This window comes from Lygodium microphyllum, chromosome 8 (genome assembly GCF_053477565.2).
Source record: "Lygodium microphyllum isolate KBCC chromosome 8, Lygodium_microphyllum_v1.1.10, whole genome shotgun sequence".
Classification (NCBI taxonomy): Eukaryota; Viridiplantae; Streptophyta; class Polypodiopsida; order Schizaeales; family Lygodiaceae; genus Lygodium; species Lygodium microphyllum.
Genome location: NC_141142.1, coordinates 70,558,276 through 70,581,333, shown reverse-complemented (window position 1 = coordinate 70,581,333; position 23,058 = coordinate 70,558,276). Strand labels below are relative to the sequence as shown.

General features: G+C 42.2%; 1 protein-coding gene across 4 annotated transcripts in view; it reads left to right on the top strand.

Annotated features, from left to right (window-relative positions):
* The first annotated feature begins 3,226 nt into the window (after window positions 1–3,226).
* Window positions 3,227–23,058, top strand: part of LOC148032440 (uncharacterized) — a 40,196-nt gene continuing 20,364 nt past the window's right edge. For 3 of the 4 annotated variants that reach the window (XM_087683110.1, XM_087683109.1, XM_087683111.1), the window contains exons 1-3: window positions 3,227–3,653; window positions 3,725–3,775; window positions 3,935–4,051. In XM_087683110.1, coding sequence (XP_087539236.1) covers window positions 3,423–3,653; window positions 3,725–3,775; window positions 3,935–4,051 — 399 coding nt within the window. In that variant the 5' untranslated portion in view covers window positions 3,227–3,422. The remainder of the gene's footprint in view (window positions 3,654–3,724; window positions 3,776–3,934; window positions 4,052–23,058) is intronic. The other variant, XM_087683112.1, reaches the window with a different exon arrangement.

Genomic DNA, 23,058 nt, shown 5'->3' with positions numbered 1-23,058 from the left:
GATATTACTGGGCTACTTACTTCTAGTTATGAGTCACCTAGGAGTGACATCTTAGACAATGAACTTGGTATATCGTCAATTAATGCACATAGAGTTAGGAAAAATAGCTATGTGCCATCTCATGAGAGGGAATCTCATAGTGCACCACAATTGAGAAGGTCAGAGAGAGTCAGAAAGCCTATTGATAGGTTGACTTACAATGGATATTTAGCCAAACACTTTGCTCACATGACAAAAGTAATGGGTCATAAAGAGCTGACAAAGATTACTAAAGAAGGTGTTGATGAAAATTGGTGCACATCTACAGATGAAGAGTACATTGCATTGGCTAAAAATGACACTCGGGATTTGGTTAGATTGCCTAAAAGAAAAACATCCATTGATTGCAAATGGGTTTACAAAGTGAAATGCAAAGCACATGGATCTTTGGAGAGATACAAAGTATACTTGGTTGCTAAAGTTTATGTGCAGCAGTATGGAATTGATAATGAGGACACTTTTAGCCTAGTTGCTAAAATGGCAATAGTGAGAATTATCATTGCTTTGGCAGCATCTAAGGGGATGGAAACTTTTGTTGATGGATATCAAAAATACATTTCTGAATGGGGATTTGATTGAGGAAGTGTACATGGAACAACTTGAGGGTTATATACATCTTGATTACCCTAATTATGTGTGTAGGCTAAAACAAACACTTTATGGTTTGAAGTAGATACCAAGAGCATGGAATGCTTAGATTAGCTCGTATTTACAATAACTTGGATTTTGGATGGGAAATGCAAATCATAGTTTGTTTACTAAGAAGACAGAGACATGTTATATATTCTTGGTCATTTATGTAGATGACTTGATCATCACTAGCGATGATGACTTTAGTATTGCTAAAATTAAATCCATGCTATAGGTTGAATTTAAAGTGAAAGACTTGGGAATGTTGAAATATTGTATGGGCATTGAGGTAGTGACTACACCTCAAGGGATTTGGCTACTATAGAAGCAATATGCACATGATATATTGATCAAATATAGCATGCTAGATTGTAAGCCCATGCAACCCCATTAGACTAGAATGTAAAGCTTGGAGTTGGTGTTGGCAGTGAGATAGAGAATGTTACAATGTATAAGTAGATGGCGGGCAACCTTATCTATATTACCATTATGTGTCCTGACCTTAGTTATTGAGTGGGGTTGATTAGTCAGTTTATACAATAGAAGCCATGCAAACCTCACTTAGATGCAATCAGGAGGTTTATGCAGTATGCTAAGGATACATATGAGCATGAGCTATTTTATGAATTTAGAAAACCTCGAGTTGATAGGATATATTAATTTGGATTGGGGTGGTTGTTCATATGACGGACAATTGACGAGTGTGTATGCTGTCAGCCTTGGAAGCAATATGATAAGTTGGAGTAGTAAAAAGCAGCCTACAGTTGCTCTCTCTAGGATAGAGACAGAGTATAGAGGTGTAGCCCTAGCTGCACTACCTTGGCCTAGTTTAGTGAGGCTGGGCAGTGGACGATGTAGATTTGCATCTCCTGGTTGACGTTGCGGTTGAAGATGCAAAATGGACGATTGGTGAGGAGATCCTTGAAAGTCTTGAAGCAGAGGCCAAGACCTATGAGCAAGAGTAATGGCTGATTGAAGAGTAAAGGCGGCTAATAATGTAAAGATTTGACATAGCAAATATGGGACAACATGAAACATTAGTGCCACAAGAATCCAAGGTGGCCCAATCCCTTTATGGTCCTTGCATTTGCTTGAAAGTGATGAAAATCAATGGGTATTTAGTCTATGTGCTCTTCTTATTCTTGGCCTACAATGGTTCTTGGCTTCTTTTCTAAGAATGTGTATTTGTAATAAGCAGGTACTAGTTGATAGCGATTATGTGAGTAGTGGGCTCAAGGACATCGGTTGCCAATAGCTCCAAGGTAATAGGGCACAAAAAAGATGCAACTCTGTCACAATACATTGTGAAATTGGATTATACAAAGGTACATATGTGTAAACACACTTTCAACTGATGTATTACAAAGAAATATTGTGTATTGATTTGAATAAATGTTTAATTTAAATAATGAGAGAGAGAGAGAGAGAGAGAGAGAGAGAGAGAGAGAGAGAGAGAGGGGGACATAAGGAAATAATTATAGAGAGAAAATATAAAATTTAAAAGAGAGAGAGAGAAAAAGGGAGGAGAGAAGGGGAGAGAGACAGAGAGAAGTTAAAAGAAAGAGAAAAGAAAAAAATTAAAGAGAGAAGAAGAAAAAAGGAAAAAAGAGGAGAGAAAGAAAAGAGAGAGAGAGAGAGAGAGAGAGAGAGAGAGAGAGAGAGAGAGAGAGAATAAGAATAAGAATAAGAAAGAGGAAAAGAGGAAGAGAGATGGGGAAAAAGAGAAAAGAGAAAAATTTCTTTTAAATTTAAATATTTTGAGAGAGAGAGAGAGAGAGAGAGAGAGAGAGAGAGAGAGAGAGAGAGAGAGAGAAGATAAAATTTAACAGAGAGAGAGGGAGAGAAGAAAAATATAAAATTTAAAAGAGAGAGAGGGAGAGAAAAAAAAGGAAAATTAGGAGAAAGGGGAGAAGAAGAGAGAGAGAGAGAGAGAGAGAGAGAGAGAGTATAAACATAAAGAGAGAATTATATATAGTAAAAATATAAAATTTACTTACTTTAAGAGAGACTGGGGGGAGGGGAAGAAAGTGAAAGAAGAAGAGAGAGAGAGAGAGAATAAAAAATAGAGGAGAAAGAGAGAAGGAAAGAGGAGAGAGAGAAGAAAAGTGCAGAGAGAGAGAGAGAGAAAAAAAAGGAAAAAAAGAAAAAAAGAGAGAGAAAAGAAAAGAAAAGAAAAGAGGGAGAGATAAGGAAAAGAGAGGAGAGAAGGGGAGAATAAAAGGAGAGAGAGAAGAGAAGTGGGGAGAAAAAAGAGAGAGAGAGAGAACCAAGAGAGGAGAAAAAATAAACTAAAATAGAAGACAAAGAGAGAGAGAAAATTATATATAGGAAATTGGGAGGGAGAGAGAGATAGTAAATTAAAAAAGTAGAAACAAAAAAAAGGAGAAAAAAAAAAATAGATTGTTGAACGAAGTTATCGTGTCCGCGAAATGACCTAACATTCCGTGCGCACGGAACACTAGTGGTGAATATTTACTTTACTTTTAATAATATCGATTTTGTGTCTTCTCCAACAAAAGAGGTAGTAGGTATATACATAAAATAGAAGATATTTCGAGGCATGGTAAAATGACTGAGACGAGATGAGATGAGGCAACCAGCTAAAAAGCAATGCAGAATCCCCGGTTACACAGGCAAAGCGAGGAAGTCATGAGCATCGATGCCGGAAACATCATCGACAAATTCTGCTGCTAAGAAATACAGCCCCGCAAACTTTTAACGCTCTGCGAGTGAACGCGTAGCGGAAAGAGAAGATGGCTTTGCTGCAGCAGAACCCGCGCCTGATCGATACTACTCGCTTCCACCTCCATCATCATCTCCTCCCTGTGCTCTCTCCTCGTCCCAATGCCAGACCTCTAACAGTCTTCCTTCCCTCCGTCTCTATCCATAATGAGACGAAGAACGGGCGTCTCTGTCTATTGCCCGTGCGCATGGGATTGAAGGAAGTGCAGTCATATGACGCATCTTTCGAGCTCAAGCCAGAGGTATGTATGGCCATTGTATCGTCTAGCCTACTCTTTGTTCGACTTCTCATTTCGCATTTTCCCATTGACAGTGTGAAGAGAAGCTTCACAGCTTGTTGAATTCTGCTGCCTTCAGAAGTCAGGTACTGTTTCCCAGATACAAATGCCTTATGTGTCGTGCATCTTATGTGTGGTTTTGTTCTATGCTCTTCATTTGGGACGAACGCCACTGCACAAGTTTGATTCAGCAAATGAAATGGCTTCTCCCTTTTGACATCAAGGGCTTGCGTGCTGGCGTGCAGGTGTCTCAACAAGTCGTTCAGCAGTCCAATTCGTCCGAAGGAACTGAGTATGAATTTATCGGAGAACTCTTTCAGCCTGTACCATGGAGTGTAACCACCAAACATGGCATGCCTCAAGTAGGTCTCGCAATCCACACTTTTATCGCATTGGCTATTCTACTGGAGACCTTACACAAGCACAGACACTTGAACCAAATCTCAATTTATGTTGCAGACTTGTTGCCTAAAATTGCATATGTAGATTACGTATTGATAGTGCAAGTGCGTTTCGAATCAGTATCTCAAAACAGAAAAACGTTAGAAGTAGATAGGATATTTTACAATCCTGATCTACCCCACTCATTGAACGAGAACTGAGAAGTAAACCTAATATTCAATGCCTCTGCCGAAACATGTGTATCAAAACTCGCATGATCTCATGATCATACTTTGAGGAGTTTTTACAACGTCAAAATTCTTGATCCAAGCTCAATATATGGAAACAAATGTTCAAGTTGCACAAAAATGAAGGTACTTTCTACTCCAAATGATCAGTCCAAGGAAATCAAGCACCCCTTTTGTAAGACAATTCAGGAACCAAGAATCATCAAGAATGTTGCTATTGTGTTGATGACTAGCTAGGATGCACATGAATTGTGTTTCATATGTATCGCACAAACTTTGTATATTGCATATGGTTTGCTTTTTGGTTTTAACCTCGACACAAATTGATGTGATGATATTATGAGGATGCACAAGACTTTTTGGTCACTTTCATGAGATGAGTTAGTTTTGTTGACACTCTTTTGATGTTGTTTATGAAGAGATGGAGCACTAGAGTTGGCTCTTAGAGATGAAAAACCATTGAATATTGGAATAGAGGAGCCAAACAAAAAATGGGTACCAATCATGTAACACTTTTATGGGTACCAGTGGGGCCTTATAATATAACAAACTCAGACCAACAATAATTGACACAAATAAACTATTCCCCTCGTGGTTAGCGTGATATGTCTTGAAGTGGAAGCCATTTGACAAGAGTTCAATATCAATTTATTATTGGTGCTATTAAGGATTTTTGAGAGTTGCTAGTTTGTAACTCTTTTAATAACTTAAAAAAAAACACACCAATGAAATAAAGTGTTTCCATCAAAGCATATCCTTCATGAATCTTCTATTTATTTACATCCCCAAAGAGAACATAATTCGCAATTGACTAAAGAAAAATCTTTGCAAATCAATGCATCAATTTGTTGAGTAATACTTGATAATTTAAGTGTCATTTTATTGGCTCCTTTACCCTTAAGTGCGTGATGGTTACTTGGTGAAAATAATAAGGGCTTGTTAGAAGTGGATGTAGTGATGGAAGCTAGGAGATTGTTGTATTTGAGTGCACAACACAAGATGGAAGAGAGAGAAAAGAGAAAACGCAAAAACAAAGGAACATTGCAAGAGAGAACTCAAAGATATGCTTGAAAAATGGAATCCATGTATCAAACATGAGACAATTACAAACAATAGTAAGTCATTGAATGTGTGGGCACTGGCATTGGCTCCCTCTCTCAACAAGACTTGCTTTGGAAGATTGCAAGTGATGAATGAATGTGGAAAAAGGAGCCTAGCAATAAGTAGGCAAATTTATGCCTAAATCCGGATCATGTGGGCTAGCTATAAAATAATCATAAAATGCTAGTCAATCACAAAATAATGGCATAAAACCACAAAATTAGCTTTGAAAAAATGTATAAAATGTGCTATTATGCCTAGCCCACAAATCCACATGCATAAACTCACTTGTGAGTTGACTAATCTGCTAACACACTCTCTCAGGTCATGTGTGATCTGGTACAACATAATACATGATGATAATGATTTAGAATACAATGACCATATGAATAGAATCACAGATACCTAGTAGTGAGCGGCCAGTCTACCACAAAAGTGCCTTCAGTCTCAAAGAGGACTTGCTGTCGATGTTGATCATACCAGCTTCTAAAAACAGAGAAGAATCATAGCAGCTTCCTATGTTTGTCAACAATGTCTTGCAATAGCATATAGGACCATTCAGTCAGCAATTTCGCTAAGCATACATGACCATGTATTTCCCACCTTCAATTAGATTGCCAAAGTGTCCCTTCATGCGAGCTTGGACTAGGGGCCAATTGTCATAAAATAACCCTTCATGAACTTGAGTCTTGGATGCCAATCCTAGCTCCAGAATTTCTAATTGCAAGACTTTGATCCATGCATCAAGGAAGTCCCTCTCTAGATCCTATGCACTTGTATACTTGTATAGATGAGACTCACCTATCCCACCTTACCACCCTCTCACACGTCCTCTTTGGCACTGGAGAGTCATGAGGGTCGACTGCATTACCTATGCTAGAAAGCAACATAAGGAGGGAAAACCAGCCCCTTCCGGTTCTTTGAAGAAGATGATCCCTTTCGCGCTGTGGCTATGGCCTTGGTCGGAGGATCCATGTCAGAGTTTGGATTTAGAGGAGGATAAGGATGACTCATTATAAGAGTCCATCTCTTGGTTCTTCTTCTCGTCCTTCTTCCTCGAAGCTACTAACTCCTTAAAGTCCTTGTGCGAATGTCCCTTTTTACCATAGCATTGGGCCTTTGACTACTACTTCTTGTCACCTCTATCTGAAGTTTCAAATGCTTCATTATGGCCACCATACCGAGATGGAAGTCTTCCTTGTAATCTCAATGATGTCTCAAGCTCAAGTAGCATTGAGGACATATGTGTGAAATTGACTAGCATCGATGAGGTTTGGGCTTGCTAAACATTGGCTACTCCATCAAACTCCAGAGGGAGCTTATAGAGTATAGTCCCCACAAGATGTGCTTGAGGATGTATATGTTGAAATTTAGCTAGAGATTGAGAAGCTACATGAGATATTGATATGCGAGCATATCTTTGTACATAAAGAGAGAAAGATTAGAGGTAAAGTTTCTAGAAGGTATTTGGCGAAGTTTCAAAATTATTAACCAATGAATGCTATGTGAATGGTGTGAAAGTGTGAAACAGAACTCAATCTCCATTGTAGGAGGATGAGCTGATCACCATTTTGAGGTGGTATTGGCAGCTTATGTAGGACTCATGTGTTTTCCACTTTCTTGCTATCCCCTATAGGTCCACGTAGATTAGCTAGATTGTAGGCCTAGTGGAATAGTTCACTTTGTGTAAACTATGCTCTTACGTTAGATTCTTTAAGATCGTGAGCCTTCTATAGTTGATGAGACTCTTACATTAGATGTTTGGCCTCGAGCTATGCAGGAGGAGATCGATTCTATCAAGCGCAACTAGACTTGAAAGTTGGTTCCAACTTCCACGCCCAAAGAAGTAGAAGGTGATTGGTGTGAAGTGGGTCTACAAAACTAGGTGCCTTGTAGATGGATCCTTGGACAAGCATAAGGCTAGGCTTGTTGCCAAGGGATTTGGCCAAAGGGCATGTTTGAATTACTCAAAGATCTTCACACCCACAGCTTGAATGTCTAGTATTCGAGCTAGCTTGGCTCGTCTTGGCTCATGGACCTAGAGTATGGCCGGTGATCTCCTTCCAGATGCTACTCATTACAAGTGCCTTGTTGGTTCGTTGATCTGGCTTATTCATACACGGTCAGACATTAATTTTGTGGTGGCATTACCGTCTTCTTTTATGAAGACTCCTACTCAGGTTCACTAGACATCCGCTTTGCGCATTCTGTGCATTTATAGGAGACTTGATCGTGCAAGATCATGTATGGAGAGGGGGACCACTCTCTTTGGATGGAGTGGCTCAAATTTGGGAGGTGGTGGATTCAAGATGATCCATTAGTGGTTATGCTTTCTCCCTTGGATTAGGAGCTATCTCATGGAGCACTAAGAAGAGGTCCACTATGGCACTTTCTTCCCTTTCTTCCATAGCTATGGAGGCGGTTTGGCTCCGTTTGGTTGTTGCCAGAGATTGGCTTTTTGCAGACAAGTCCCACTCAGTTACGTGTGGATAACCAGAGGGCCTTAGCTCTCGTGGTCTATTGTCCTATGGCAAACAATGCCTTAGATCTCTTTATGAAGTATTTGTCAAGTCTTCTATGCTTCATCACATGAGATTGTTGGGTCTTCAAACTCTCCTAGGATCTGAGAGGGGGTGCTAGCCTACCCTATTTTGTCAGTCTGTCATCTCTTGCTTGTGAACCTTAGTCAAAGTTTGACATGGAAAATTTGGACCTTTGATTGTGTTTTTTTTTCTCAAATTTGTCTCTTTGTCAGTTGTGCTGCTTTGCTAGATGATTTCGAGTCCTAGAGTGCTTGCAATATTTTCTGGATTGCCCGAGTGCCATGGGAACATTTTTGTGGCTGCATTGAATGTAGTAAGTCAGTTTTCCCATTTGAATGCATTCCACCTTACATGACTAAATCGAATAGTTAGAACCATTGAGCCACCGGCACGTGGGTAGGTGGTGCCATGCTAGGCATTCTAAAAACCAGTAGAACGAGCATTGTGAGAAACATGGAGAGAGGTGGGAGGAGAAGGCTGCTTTGAATGATGAGATTGTACTAAAGGGCTCAATGATCTTCGTTCTTCAAAATAATCATGCCATCATTCAGATGAGTGGTAGGAGACCTCCTCGTTTGAGTTATCAAAGCCTTGGAACCGGGGATTAGACATCTTTGTATAACCTGCACACACACAAGGGCTGCTGCATTTTGCCATAGGAGAGCCCGAACAAAGGAAAATTCAGAAGCACCTAGTTGTGGATAGCCCCCTTTTGTCGAATATCACTTGTAAAACACAAAAAATTTGCATTTACAGCAGCGAACAATAGGCTGAAATTCAAGTTTTCAGCAATAGTGTGGTCTCCTCTTGGGCTGGAAACTCCGTGTCCTCACGAAGGCGATGATACCATGTGAGGGTGTGCAATGGAAGAGAATCACAAACACATAGACAAAAGGAGAGAAGAGAAAGCAAGAAGAGAAGAATGATGTGCATTGAACAAAGAAAAAAGCTGAATACATTGAGGATTGATAAGTCCTTGTATGTAGCCCAAGGCATTAGTGAGGGCACCGGATTAGGCTGAATAGTGATGATAGCACTTGTGATGGTGATGGTGAGGAGATGAAGAGTGTGCAGCAAAGGTGCCAAGGGGGATCCTTGTTTACTCGTAACATATTATATTGAAATGGTTGATGTAATTTCACATGATCAACACTAAAAAAGGCACATTTGTGGCCTAAAATAGATTATGTTTTCTTTAAAGGTTTCAAATTTTGACCATAAACATTGCATCCTATTCCATGCAGACTATTTATGTCTCAAAACATTTTTCAAACGTTTCGCGTTTGATATGAAATGCCACGTGGTGTCGTTTTGGGATTACGAAATGTTTCGGTCTAGCAAACACGTGTTAGGAGATTTTTACTCTATTTTGGCATTTTGCCCCTTCTTCAGTGCTGTTTTAGGCAGTTTTGCATAACTATGCTTGGCAAACCATCCTCAATTGTTGGAGCTTGACCTTGAGGCTTTTCAATTAGGCTTGACTTTGGATCAAGCTTAGTTAGGTTCGGCAAAGTAGAGGTCTAGAGCATTGCCTTATGCTCAAGGGGAAGGTAGCACTTCCACTTCTCCTTTGATGGATAACTCTTGTGTATAGTGGATCTTGGATGTATTTAGCATGCATCCAAGGTATTGTGTTGGCAGTACATTTGCCATGAGATCACTATTTAGTATACTAGTCATTGCAGTTTTGTATGTTCATGGTATGATAATTCACATGTAGCTTTGAAACTATACATTTGCATAAGTATACGTCTCTTTGCATCAGTGTATGATGATTAAAGATTGATTATCACTTGTTGGTTTTTAGTCTATGATCATTAGTCATTAGTGATATTTAGCTGGTTTTGTGAACAAGAGTGTGTTTTAAAAACACCATTGAAAGTTCAGCCATGGTTTATGCTCAGTTTCAACTTTGTTATTGTTGTCTAGCTAGAACAATTGAGATATGCTAATGAGAAATGCATTCTATGGGTTTCTGGCAGTAGTCTTGGATTCTTTATGAGCTCTGTGTTATGGTTTTTGCTCGCTGGAAATTTTCAGCAAATGTTTGGCATTAGCATGGTTAAGTAGTAGTGGCCAATGTTGTTTTCACTGTGATGCCTTTTAGAAAAATTCTAGTGTAGTATGTTTTGCTTTGGCACATTGCTGTGCAATTGAGGGCCATTGCAAGGATTTCAAGGAGAAGGTTTGTCACGAGGACGTGAAATTTTGATGCTTTGCTTAGTATTTGATTAAAAGTTAATCAAATGTGCAAGTATGACTTGCACATATGAAGTGTAGGCTAGTTATTTCACAATGTGGGACCTGAAACCTTGAGATATTAGTAGGTGCCAAAGGCAAAATTATAACAAGTTATACTAGAGAGGTACTAGGTAGTACGTGGTGTTGGAATTTGGCCTAGACCATTTAACTACCCTAAATGTTAATGGTGATACTAGAGAATTGGCATTAATTAATTAATTAACTAGTTTTGGGCTAATAAGTGCTTAGATCACTTGGTTAATAATGGCTAGTTAGATTTTTTTTGAGCTATAAATTGGCAATTTAATTGTTGGCTAGTTAGATTATTTTTTTGAGCTATAAATAATCATTAAATTAAATTTCAAAATTAATATTTTAAAAATTAATTTAATGAATTGGATAATAATGGAAATAGTTTTTGGAAGGCTGCCACTTGGCAAAACTTGCCCATGCAAGTGCGAAAAATGTTTTTGGAGAGAGAGAGAGAGAAAGAGAGAGAGAGAGAGAATTTACGAAAAAAAAGAGAGATTTTACGGAAAAAAAGAGAGAGAGAGAGAGATTCATTCTATAGTGTACCAACTGGAGAGAACATGTGTGATTAGGTCACATGCTGTTGGAGACCATTTGCAGCCACCATCAAGGAGGCTTTTGGACCAGGTGGCTGCAACCCAAGGCCCTATGGATGCAGGCAACAACATCTAGCTCTAGATGACAGTAGTTTTGGGAGATCTTGGTAGTCTATGATAGCTTCCATGGCTGTCTAAATAGGGTAGCAATTGATTTTCTCTAGTTTCTCGTGACCTCTCTTCTCAGCATTCTCTCTCATTCTCCAACCTATCCCCATTCTTCTAGCAATTTCCAGCAACATCAGCCATTGGATGTTGGGATTTTGACTAATCTCTGCTATAAACCCTAATTTACTATAGAAATTAGGGTTTGACAGACTTGAATTTTAGGCATTGAAATTGGGGTAATTTCGAGAGATCCAAGTCGCCTTTCAGCCAGCAAACATTTGGGGCTGAATTTGTTAGCCAAGGAGCACAATTGAAGGCCAATTTTTGAGCAAACCAAGGGGCAAATTTGTTTGAAGGCTTGTTGCTCATTCTTGATAGCAAGAGGCAATTGGAGAGCAAAGAAGATTCGAGAAATCTCAATATATTCTATCTAGATTGCAATACAAGTTAGAAAAATATTGTGATGGGTGTCAGTTTTGGGACGAATCCATTGTCCAAGATTATGTGGTAAATTGTGCATTTTAGTTTTATGTGATTAATTAGTTGTTGTAATTGTTGACTAATCAGGTCATTACCACCCTCTCTAAGAAGGCAGGCTAGTTTTAGTTGTCCATAGAGGGTCATCTAAAAACATGCTCACTCTCCACTCTACTCACTCTCTCTGTCTCTCGCTGCGCGTAACGATTGTCTGTCTCGATCTCCGTGCCCAACCTGTCACTACAAATAGGTATCAGAGCTGGCAAGAGAGAGCTCAGCTGGCAAGAGACAGCTCAGGTGTTGCAGGAGTCTCAGGTGGACTCGACGAGCAGGAGTTGTCATAGTCAAGCAGTCGGTTGCGGCAGGCAGGCTCGTGAGCAAAGGAAACAATCTCAGGTGACCAGCGAGACGGGCAGGACCAAGTGTCTGGTCCAACGCGGACCAACAGGCAGTAGTGGTGGAGCACAGCTGACGGCGACTGGAATTGATGAACGGCTCCAACGGGTGACTCCAGCAGACAGGACAGGGTATTGGGCAGCAGCTGGTGAGTTGCACACGCGACGGAACAATTGACCTCCACACACGACACGACAGCAAGTACTAGGTGGCGACCTGCACGGCGGGTCCGTTGACCTGTCGTTCAACATTTTTTTTCCTTCAAAATTTCTTTTTTTTGAAGTTTCCCTACCGAGGGTTCACGCGTGGAGGCACAACACAAATTTCCGTGCAAATCAAGCCCAAAAATTTGGGGCTTTTCTCGAATTTGGGGATCTCAACGCAGAGTTGGACAATCTGACTCAAAAATTGCAAAGTCGGTGCACATTTGCCCTGGAATTTTGGGGCTTTTCACATTTTAGTGAAATTCAATTTCACTTGAATTAGTGCACACAGGACTTTGAAAATTTGGGGATTTGTCCAGATTTGGTGCGAGCAAGATGCAACAGTGACATCTATCTCAGAAATTGCAGGAATTTGTGACATTGTGTCCCCGACATTTGGGGCTTTTCATGTACATGCACAAATTGGGCTGAAATTTACCCAATTTCTCGACATTGATGCACATTTGCAGTTTGGGCAAAATCTGTGCAACATTTGGTCATTTTATGTACATGCAGGTTGAATTCCACACAATTTGGACATCAACACTTGGTAACATTTGGGGGTTTTGCTAAAATTGCTCTATTTTGGCAAAATTGGCCTGTTCTATGCATGACAGAGAAAATGCAGATGTGTGGTTGATGCTTTGAGCACAAATTTTTGGGGCTTTTGACCGTTAGTGTCAAATTTTATGCCCGTGGGTACATGCACAACAGAAATTGCAGCTAAAAATTGGGATTTCTCATGTAATCTGATGGATATGCCCTTGGAACAGCTGTAATCAGTTGTGGAATGTTGTAGCACATGGTTTGGTGCTTCTGAAAATCTAATTACAGATCTGAAATCTGTGCTTCTGCGTGGTCATTTATTGCTGATTGGTACTTGTTTGTACCTTGGTCACTTGGGTGACCGTTTTGAGCCTGCATTTGCTGTTTTTTGGTCACATTTGGGCTGAAAATCATGGATGGCAGCAATGACAGTAGTAATCTGATGCACATAAAGAAGCTTGAAGGCGCACATAACTTTGCAGTTTGGCAAAAGCAGTGCTACAATATCCTGTTGCAAAAGAAGCAAGCAAAGCCGATCAAAACCAAAGGGGCAAAGCCCGCGGACATGGAACAGGACGATTGGGATGAGTTAAATGAGCTTGCACGCTCAACCATAGAGCTATTGATTTCTGATGCCTTGCTGTTCAACATTGAAGGTTTGGATTCTGCATATGCTATATGGACTAGACTGGAAGAACCGTATGCATAAAAGACTGCTGCAAGCAAAGTGTATTGGCTGAAAAAGCTTATGGATTTGCGTATGAAAGAGGGTACAACAATGTCTACTCACTTGAGTGAGTTTAACTCCATTTTCAGCCAGTTGGTTGCCTTGAAGTTCATGATTGATGAGGAATTTAAGGCTACTTTCTTGCTTTGCAATCTACCAGAGAGTTGGGATACATTTAGGACTGCTATGAGCAATTCTAATATGATCCTTTTGTATGCTGATGTAGAGAGTGCTTTACTTATGGAAGAAATGAATCAGCAAAACAATGCATCTAGTAAGTCTTCCAGTGCTTTGCATACTAGGGGCAGATCACAACAAAAGGACAAATATGATAGCAAGGGACGCAGTAAATCACGTGGCAAAGATGTTGAATGCCATCATTGTGGCAAGAAGGGTCACTTTAAACGTAATTGCTACAAATGGAAGAAAGAGAAATGAAAATGCAAGAAGACAGATGATAGCAAGGAAGAAAAGAAGGACAGTTAGCCTAAGAGGAGCAATGTAAAAATTGAAGAGGTGAATGTAGTCACTCATGACAGTGATAGTGGGAGTGATGTACTCTTTGTCTCTTCACACTTTGGTGCATATGCTTTACTTGCAGATACTGATGATGACATGCATATCTGGATTTTCGATTCAGGTGCTTCCTTTCATGTCACCCCTCATTGTGAGTGGTTCTCCGCCTATACAGGGGGTCGACATGGTGTTGTCCATCTTGGGGACAACTATGCATGTGACATTTCAGGTATTGGCAGTGTGCAGCTACAGTTTCAGCATGGCTCTATCTTTATACTTCATGTACGACATGTACCTCAGCTCAAGAAGAGCTTGATTAGCACAGGGCAGCTAGATGATGATGGTTTTCATACCACCTTTGGTGATGGAAAATGGAAGATCTGTAAGGGATCTAGGGTTATTGCCAGAGGTTGCAAGAGTGATACCTTGTATCCACTTCATGTATCTAGTGTGCGTGACCATGTTGTTGCCGTGACTGAGCAGCCAAGCGTTTCTTTGTGGCATGGCCGGTTGGGACACATGAGTCAAACATGAATGAAAGTGCTTTCTCGTTTGGATTACTTGCCTTGTCTTCGTTATGCTGATTTTGAGCACTGTGATCATTGTATTTATGGCAAATATGCATAGACGTCTCATAAAAAGTCTCTTTCTTTGAAATCTTCTCCTCTAGAGTTAGTACATTCGGATGTATGTCAAATGCTAGGATTATCTTTAGGGAAAAAGCAATATTTTGTCACCTTTGTCGATGATGCTACATACAAGGTATGGGTTTACCCTATTCGTAGCAAGGATGAAGTGCTTGACAAGTTTAAAAAATTCTTGGCATTGGCTGAAAATCAGACAGACAAGACATTTAAGTGTCTTCGCTCTGACAATGGTGGGGAATATGTGTCCAAGGCCTTTCAGGCATTTTGTGACAGCAAAGGGATAAAGAGGGAGCTCATTGCCCATCATAATCCACCCCAAAATGGAGTTGCAGAGCGTATGAATCGGACCATACAGGATAAGGTCTGTGCGATGTTGTCTCATGCTGCATTACCTCGTGGTTTTTGGGCAAAGGCTGTTATTGTGAGAGTGCGCAACGGAAGAAGAACACGAACACAGAGGAGGAGAGAGAGACAGCAAAAAATGAAGGAAGAAAATCTGCACTGATTGTAATGAATGCTGAATACACTGAAATGGACTGATCAGTCCGTGCACGCAGCTCGAAGCGTCAGTGAGGGCACCAGATCAGGCTGATGATGACGGCAGCACCGAAGACGGAGGAAGATGACGGAGTCGGAGTGTGCACCTGCCAAAGAAGGAGGGAAGATGATAATACAACTGACTGCCAAGTGGGAAATGGCTATAAATAGCCAAAAAACCCAAAAACTGGCCGACCTGAAATTTGAGGCCATAAATATGTCCGACCAGCATTTAATGCTGCTCCGACCAGCATTTAATGCTGGTAAAAATGCCAGGAATGCTCAGAAAAATCCCAGAAAGGGTGGACAATGTCCGGCAGGTGAGGCAGGTTGAAGAATGCAGAAACTGCCTCGAGAAATGCACATAAAATCCCGACTAGAGGAGAAAATGCACTGAAATGCAATAAACTGAGTGCTCTAGAATGAGCTACCTCCTCCGTCAAAACAAGTGAGAGACAAGTCAGAGCTCCTAAAGTCCTCATCTGACTTAGATTGAGGCTCACAGGCAGGAGATGACAAGGCATGACAAACATGACTGCTAACACCCCCTCTCATATCCTGGATGTGGCTGAAGGCCGAGGGAGAAACGGATCCTGGGGTGGCAAGAGGAATGCCAAGGTCGATGAAGTCCGTCGATGTAGACTGCTGTTGAAGGAGCTCCTCACGATCCTGGGAATCCCCTCTAAAACACTAGGGGCCAGGGAATCCACAGCCGCATTACCGAGATCGTCCCCCTCTGAAAGGGATGGGAGGTACGAGGGAACCACCGGAGGAGAGGGTGGGGGATGGGAAGGAACCTGTGGAATAGAAGGTGCACAAGCGGGAACGGGTGTAGCAATAGGCTGCCTCGGAGGACCCTGCATCAAAGAAGGGGAATGGAGCCTGTAAAGCTCGCTCTCGTGCCAACCTGTAGATAAGACAGCTCCTGTAAAAGAATCCTCAATAACAACGGCATGCTCGGTGAAGATCACTCGTGTGCCAAGCCTTGTAAGACCATAAACTGAGAGGAGGGGAAGGCCCAAATCCGGAATATGTAGGGCCTGTGAAAAGGAGCTCGAAGGTCGGTCGGTAAACAAAGGCAATGTGCCAACACCACTAATAGGCACCGATAAAATGTCACCAACAGTGACTGAACCCTCTGATGGACGGAGTTCCTGTAACAAATCACCTCGGGGAGTCATATGACTCGAAGCACCACTGTCCACTAACCAAGGCTGCGCAGAAGACACTGCAGCCACGGAAGAAGGATCCTCCTCCAAAGCATGGATATGAAGGAACACTGACTCATGGGTAACAGCTAGTGTAGAGGTAGAAGAAGGCTCCGCCACCCTTCGCTCCCGGACGAAGGTGAGGGTACTTCTTCCAGCATTTCTCCTCGGGATGTGTCCCTTTCCCACAGTGTGGGCACTTCGGTCTCTCTGAATCTGAGTCAGAGCCTGAAGAATTGTCCTGCTTCTTAGCCTTTGACTTCGTCTTCTTCTTCTTCTGTCCTCCCAAACCTGCAACAAAGGCTCTAGTGGAGTCGGATCCACTAGCACTGACCTCTCTGAGTCGCTCGTCATGCTCCAAGACAAGCGGGGATAGCTCCTCCCATAGAAGCTTCTCACGGGTCTTCGATGTAAGAAGGCTGGTGTAGAAGACATCAAACCGAGGCGATGGCAGCTGAGTCCAAAGAGTCATAGCCATGTCTTCAGAAGATATCGTCCGACCGAGGGATGCAAGCTCATCCCTCATATCTTGTAATCTGTTGATGTGGTTCTTCATGGAAGGACTATCATCAATAGTGAGCATCCGCAACTTCTTTTCGAGAGATATCCGGTGGGCAAACGTCTTCTGTTGATAGAGAGACGCGAGCTTTCTCTACACGTCTGCTGCAGTCTTCAACCTATGAACATGAACAAGGACAGAATCCTGCAAACTCAGAAAGAGGAAAGATCTGGCTCTAGAATTAAGCCGATCCCATAAGGCTACACGATCCATAGATGTCCCATCTGCGGGATCCACCTTAGGCCGGGTAATAGGAATAGAAACAAGCTCCCAAAGATCGAAGGAGTCCAAGATACACTCCACCTTGCAGGACCATAGAGAAAAGTTGGAGCCATCCAACCGGTCCTCTTTGGGCATCTGAGGAAGAGCGGGTACCTGTACAGGGGGTACCAAAGGCTGCATCTTCGGCCCACTGGAAGGGGCTCGCCGAGATACATGAATAGAAGGGGGACGGGAAAGAGGAATAGACTCCGGACGACGGTCCTCGTGATAGAAATCACGCCTTCGTTCAGATGAGTGTCGAGACAAAAGCTCGTCATCTGAGTCATCAAAGCCCGTAAACTGATGAGAAGACATCTTCCAATTTGCAAAACACCAAACACCAAAGAAAATTGTGCCGAAGCCGAAGTAGGACCAGCAGTCTGGTCACCAACCACCAAGACGCAGGCTGTGATAGCCTACAAACACCTGGAGTTGCAAAACGCAAGGGTATCTGATGAAGATCACCAGAACAGAAACCGCCAGCACCAAAACGCAGCCTGGGAGTGGGTTGCCAGCAGGAGATGAGCTGCAGGAGTGGAAACGACCACTAGATCAGGAAAACGCAGCCTGATGATGTGTTGCCCAGCTGAAGGAGGGGCCACCTGATGGTAAACGCAAGCAGGAGGGGTCGTTTGATGACGTGGCAGCCTTTGGAGAAGTCGTCTGCAGCAAACGCAAGAAGAATGGCCACCTGGAGGGGCCGTCTGGGCAGTTGGAGATGAGGCGACAGAAGTAGAAGAGGGGTGAGGTATCTCTCCACAAGGTTAGGTCCTCCGTGCTCTCAGTTAGGCTCTGATACCATGTGAGAGTGCGCAACGGAAGAACACGAATACAGAAGAGGAGAGAGAGACAACAGAAAATGAAGGAAGAAAATCTGCACTGACTGTAATGAATGCTGAATACACTGAAATGGACTGATCAGTCCCTGCATGCAGCCTGAAGCATCAGTGAGGGCACCAGATCAGGCTGATGATGACGGCAGCACCGAAGACGGAGGAAGATGACGGAGTCGGAGTGTGCACCTGCCAAAGAAGGAGGGAAGATGATAATACAATTGACTGCCAAGTGGGAAATGGCTATAAATAGCCAAAAAACCCAAAAACTGGCCGACCTGAAATTTGAGGCCATAAATATGTCCGACCAGCATTTAATGCTGATCCGACCAGCATTTAATGCTGGTAAAAATGCCAGGAATGCCCAAAAAAATCTTGGAAAGGGTGGACAATGTCCGGCAGGTGAGGCAGGCTGAAGAATGCAGAAACTGCCCCGGGAAATGCACATAAAATCCCGATTGGAGGAGAAAATGCACTGAAATGCAATAAACTGAGTGCTCTAGAATGAGCTACCTCCTCCGTCAAAACAAGTGATAGACAAGTCAGAGCTCCTAAAGTCCTCATCTGACTCAGACTGAGGCTCACAGGCAGGAGATGACAAGGCATGACAAACATGACTGCTAACAGTTATGACAGCCGTTCACTTAATTAATCGGTCACCAAACAGGTCTTTGGGGAGGGGGGAGTTCCCCAAGAAGCGTAGTCGGGCAAACCACCTTTATATGCTTATGTGAAAGTGTTTGGCTGCGAGGCTTTTGTGCACATTCGTAAAGAGAAACGCAGCAAACTTGAGCCAAAGTCTTGTAAATGCATTTTCCTAGGATATGGTGACGAGGGTGAAATGGAATATAAATTGTGGGATCCCGAGAAAAGGAAAGTAGTACGCAGCAATGACGTTATCTTCCGGGAAGATTGCATGCACAAATAGCCCGAAAAGACTGAGGAGGTTCATAGGGTTGTATTCCGGGAAGGAATACCTTTTGGACAACAAAATGTGCCCGCTGTACAGCAGCAAATACCTGCTGCAAATGAACCTGTAAATGCAGGAAATGATGCTGGAAACGATTAGCCAGCTATTGCCCATGATAATGAGCCACTACATGTGCAAGAACAGCCGGGACAAGAAGTTATTAATGCTGATTTGTAGGCGAAATGCCAGGACAGCATGCTGAAAATGGAAATTTGCAGGAACAGTCAGCAAACAATGACCATTGGGTTAGGAGATCGTCTAGGGCTACTAGACAACTTGACCGATTTGTTGCTGGTGCAAACAATGTGGCTGATTATGTCATGTTGATAGATTGTGGTGAACCGTCTTGCTTCAAGGAAGCAATGGACAGACAGGACAAGAAGAAATGGTATAAAGCTATGTTGTCAGAGATGGAATCTCTTGAGAAAAATGGCACTTGGGACTTGGTGCAGCTGCCTAAGGGGCAAAAAACACTTCCATGCAAATGGGTTTACAAGATGAAAGTCATTTCTGGTTCCTCACCAAAGTACAAAGCAAGATTGGTTGCAAAGGGGATAGAAGCAGGAGCATGGAATTGACTTTGATGAGATTTTCTCTCCTGTAGTCAAGATGACTACATTGAGAACCATTTTGGGCTTGGTTGCAGTTGAGGATATGGAGCTCATACTGATGGATGTAAAGACTGCGTTTTTACATGGTGATCTGCATGATGACATCTATATGTAGCGGCCTTAAGGGTTTGTTGAACAAGGGAAAGAAAAAATGGTATGTAAACTCAAAAGGAGTTTGTATGGGCTGAAACAAGCACCAAGAGAATGGTATCATAAGTTTGATACATTCATGCAGTCCCAAGGTTTTCATAGAAGACAAGTGGATCACTGCTTGTACACCAAGAAGGCAGCAGATGGCATCCTGATTATCTTGGTTTTGTATGTCGATGACATGCTGATTGCTGGTAGGGATACTCATGCCTTGGATTCATTGAAGCAAAGTCTTCATGGCAGATTTGACATGAAGGATCTTGGCGATGCAAATCACATTCTTGGCATGTGAATACTCAGAGATAGATCGAAAGGCTTACTCTATCTATCTCAGCAGGAGTATATCTCCAAAGTTTTGCAACGTTTCAATATGGAGGGGGGGGGGGGGGAACCAATTGGGGTTCCATTGCCTCCATATGTGAAACTCAGTGCAGAGGACAATCCTACATCTGATGATGAGAAGGCTGAAATGGCCAAGATACCATATGCTTCAGCTATTGGCAGTTTGATGTATGCTATGGTTGCTATACGTCCTGACATTGCCTTTGCAGTGGGAGTGGTTAGCAGATACATGGCAACCCTTGGCAAGAAGCATTGGGATGCAGTGAAAGGTATTATGAGATACCTCAAAGGCACAAAGGAGTTGTGCATCTACTTTGGAAAGTAGAAGGCATATGTTGTTGGCTTTACAGATACAGACTATGCTAGTCATGTGGATTTCGGGAAGTCCACTTCTGGGTATGTGTTTACTTTCATAGGAGGAGCAGTCTCTTGGATCTCCAGGCTACAAAAGCAAGGTGCATTGTCTATTACAGAGGCAGAGTATGTGACTGCCACTGAGGCATGCAAGGAGACTTTATGGCTTTCGCATCTGGTGGGAGAGCTTGGCATCTCAAGAGTTACCCGTTCTCCATTGTGATAGTCAGAGTGCTATCATGGTAGCACAGAATCCTATCTTTCATGCAAAGACAAAGCACATACAGGTGAAGTACCACTTCATTAGAGATGTACTTGACAGCAAGAGCATTGAGCTTGTCAAAGTGTACACAGATGATAATCTTGCAAATCTTCTCACGAAGGGTCTTCCAGCAGAGAGGTTTCCTCATTGTCGACAGATGATGGGAGTTGGATAGATATATGTATTTCAGCTTTGTACATATCTAGACTTAGCTAATTCTTTTCTCCTCTTCAGGCACATTGCCTTTAGGTGGGAGGTTGTTGGGAATAAAGGCCTTATGCCTTTAAATGTGCTCAGGTATGAACACACCCTTAGCACTTGTACTTACACACATATATCTATCTAAAAACCTAAAGGTACTGACTCGTCATTGTACCTAAAAATGTGCTCACTCTCTACTCTGCTCTATCTCACTCTCTCTGTCTCTCGTTGCACATAACGGCTGTCTGTCTCGATCTCTGTGCCCAACTACATGCTCCTTGTGTTTGGCATCATCTACCCTAGGCGACTATGAGCTGATCTTTCACATTAGTTGGCTACTCCTCCCTAGCTTGCATTTGTAGCTTGCTGGTGCTGCTTGCCTCCTCTACCATCTCTACTATTGATGTCAAGTATTGTAGCAGCCTTTGGCATTTGCATTTGACAGTTTTTCTCACTCCGACACTTCGATTGGTGGTCACAGTACTTGGGATCCATCTTCGGTGGACATCATTGCCCGATACTACTACTTTGCCCTTGGGGACTTTGTACACTCTTACATTCATTTACAATATTCATCCACTTTAGAGTTATTCTCTTTCTCTCTCCTTTTGCTTGTGTTTGAGTTTTGCGTCTAGAGTTTGAGTTTTGCATATCTGTCTATATTGTTGTGTTTTTGTTGTGGTCGTACACTTAGTGTTTTCTTAGTATAAACCTTAGGAACTACCCCACAGTTTTCTTCACATTGTATTAGAGCTGGTGCTCTTTTAAAGAGTATCGTGCAGATATTGTGGAGTGCTAGTTTCTACATGAGGCACATGAACAACTTGAAATCAAAGCATAATGTCGAAGACACCTTCTTGGGACCCGATGATGTCTTATTAGGCCTTCCATCAGTGGAGGCCTTGAGAAGGCATTATGGACTTAACAAAGAAGATGACATCCCACCTTCACCTTCACCTTTACCTTCACGTTTTGTGTTTACACCCATGGCATATATTCCAGATTTCATTAATCTCAAAGAGGAGCAATTTGAAGAGTACCTACACAATAAGTATGGTTCAAATGACACCCCTTCCAGCTTTGCTACTTCTTCTGGACCGGTTGCTGAGGCTGGCCACCTTTTGGATCATGGAGTTAATACGACATTTAGGACGCTTGGCGATTCATCTCCATCACCTTGGCCAGGTCCTATGTGAGGTTCGTACAATCCTTTTGAGTCATTCAAATCAAAATCATCTCCTGTTTTGCCTCTTGGCGTGTAGGATGAGGATGGTTTCATGTATGTAAACCTTAAAAGAGGGGGATGTACTAGTAGATATCCGTCATCAGGTATATCTACACCTTTTGTTTCTTTTGAGCAAGTTTACTCTTCTTCACTCTCTCCCATTGCATCCTCTTTTCTTGAAGCCATCTCCCTTTCATTCTAAAACCTTGGATTACACTCCATATCCACATCCCCCACATTGGGAGTTGGAACCTCCGTTTTTGTTCCTAGCACATTCTCATTCTCCATTCCATACTCACACTTTCCTACCACTTACTATATTCAAGACTCTTGTATTAGTAGCTGTTCTTATGGATAAAAAATAATAATATAATCTAGGTCGCATCCATCTTCTTCAAACTCCCTTCTTGCAACTTCTAATGATGGTGTAAATAACTACTACTTGCAACTCTACAAGTGTGCCACATGCCTTTGTTCCACGTGTCTCTATCCCTCCTCCATGGGCTCCTCATGTAGTTACCATGCCCACATTTGGATCCATTGTGTACATTTTCCGCATGCATGGTGGGCACTCTAGGATTAATTTTCCTAGTGACTTCACTTCCCCACCCTATCGACCCTACCCTTATTAACCACCTTATCCATCTCCTAGCACTACCACTCCTGTTGCAATGGCCAAGAATGCCTTTACGGATAAGACGTGTTTAAGTTAACGGGTTGAATTTTACCACTTGGTCGAACTTCATGTAACAAGTGCTTAAATCTCAGGGACTTTGGGACCTTGTTATTGGTCTAGAGCCTATGTCGGACCCTTGATTTGCTCACCTTGATTACATCTGTCAATGGAGAGCCCGCAATGCTATAGCCAATGTCGAGTTAATGCGGGGATTGCTTCTTGAGTTCCTCTCTTAGTTACAATCTTTTGCCCTAGCATCTGAGCGTTGGAGTCATCTAATTGACCACAATGTGGCAAGAGATTGGACTCGATGTATCAATCTCGATTTTGAGCTTTAGGAGTTTTTCATTAAAGAAGGAGATGGTTTGAAAGTCAAGTTGGTTGAATATCGACGGTTACTCGTGGAGTTTGCCACTATTG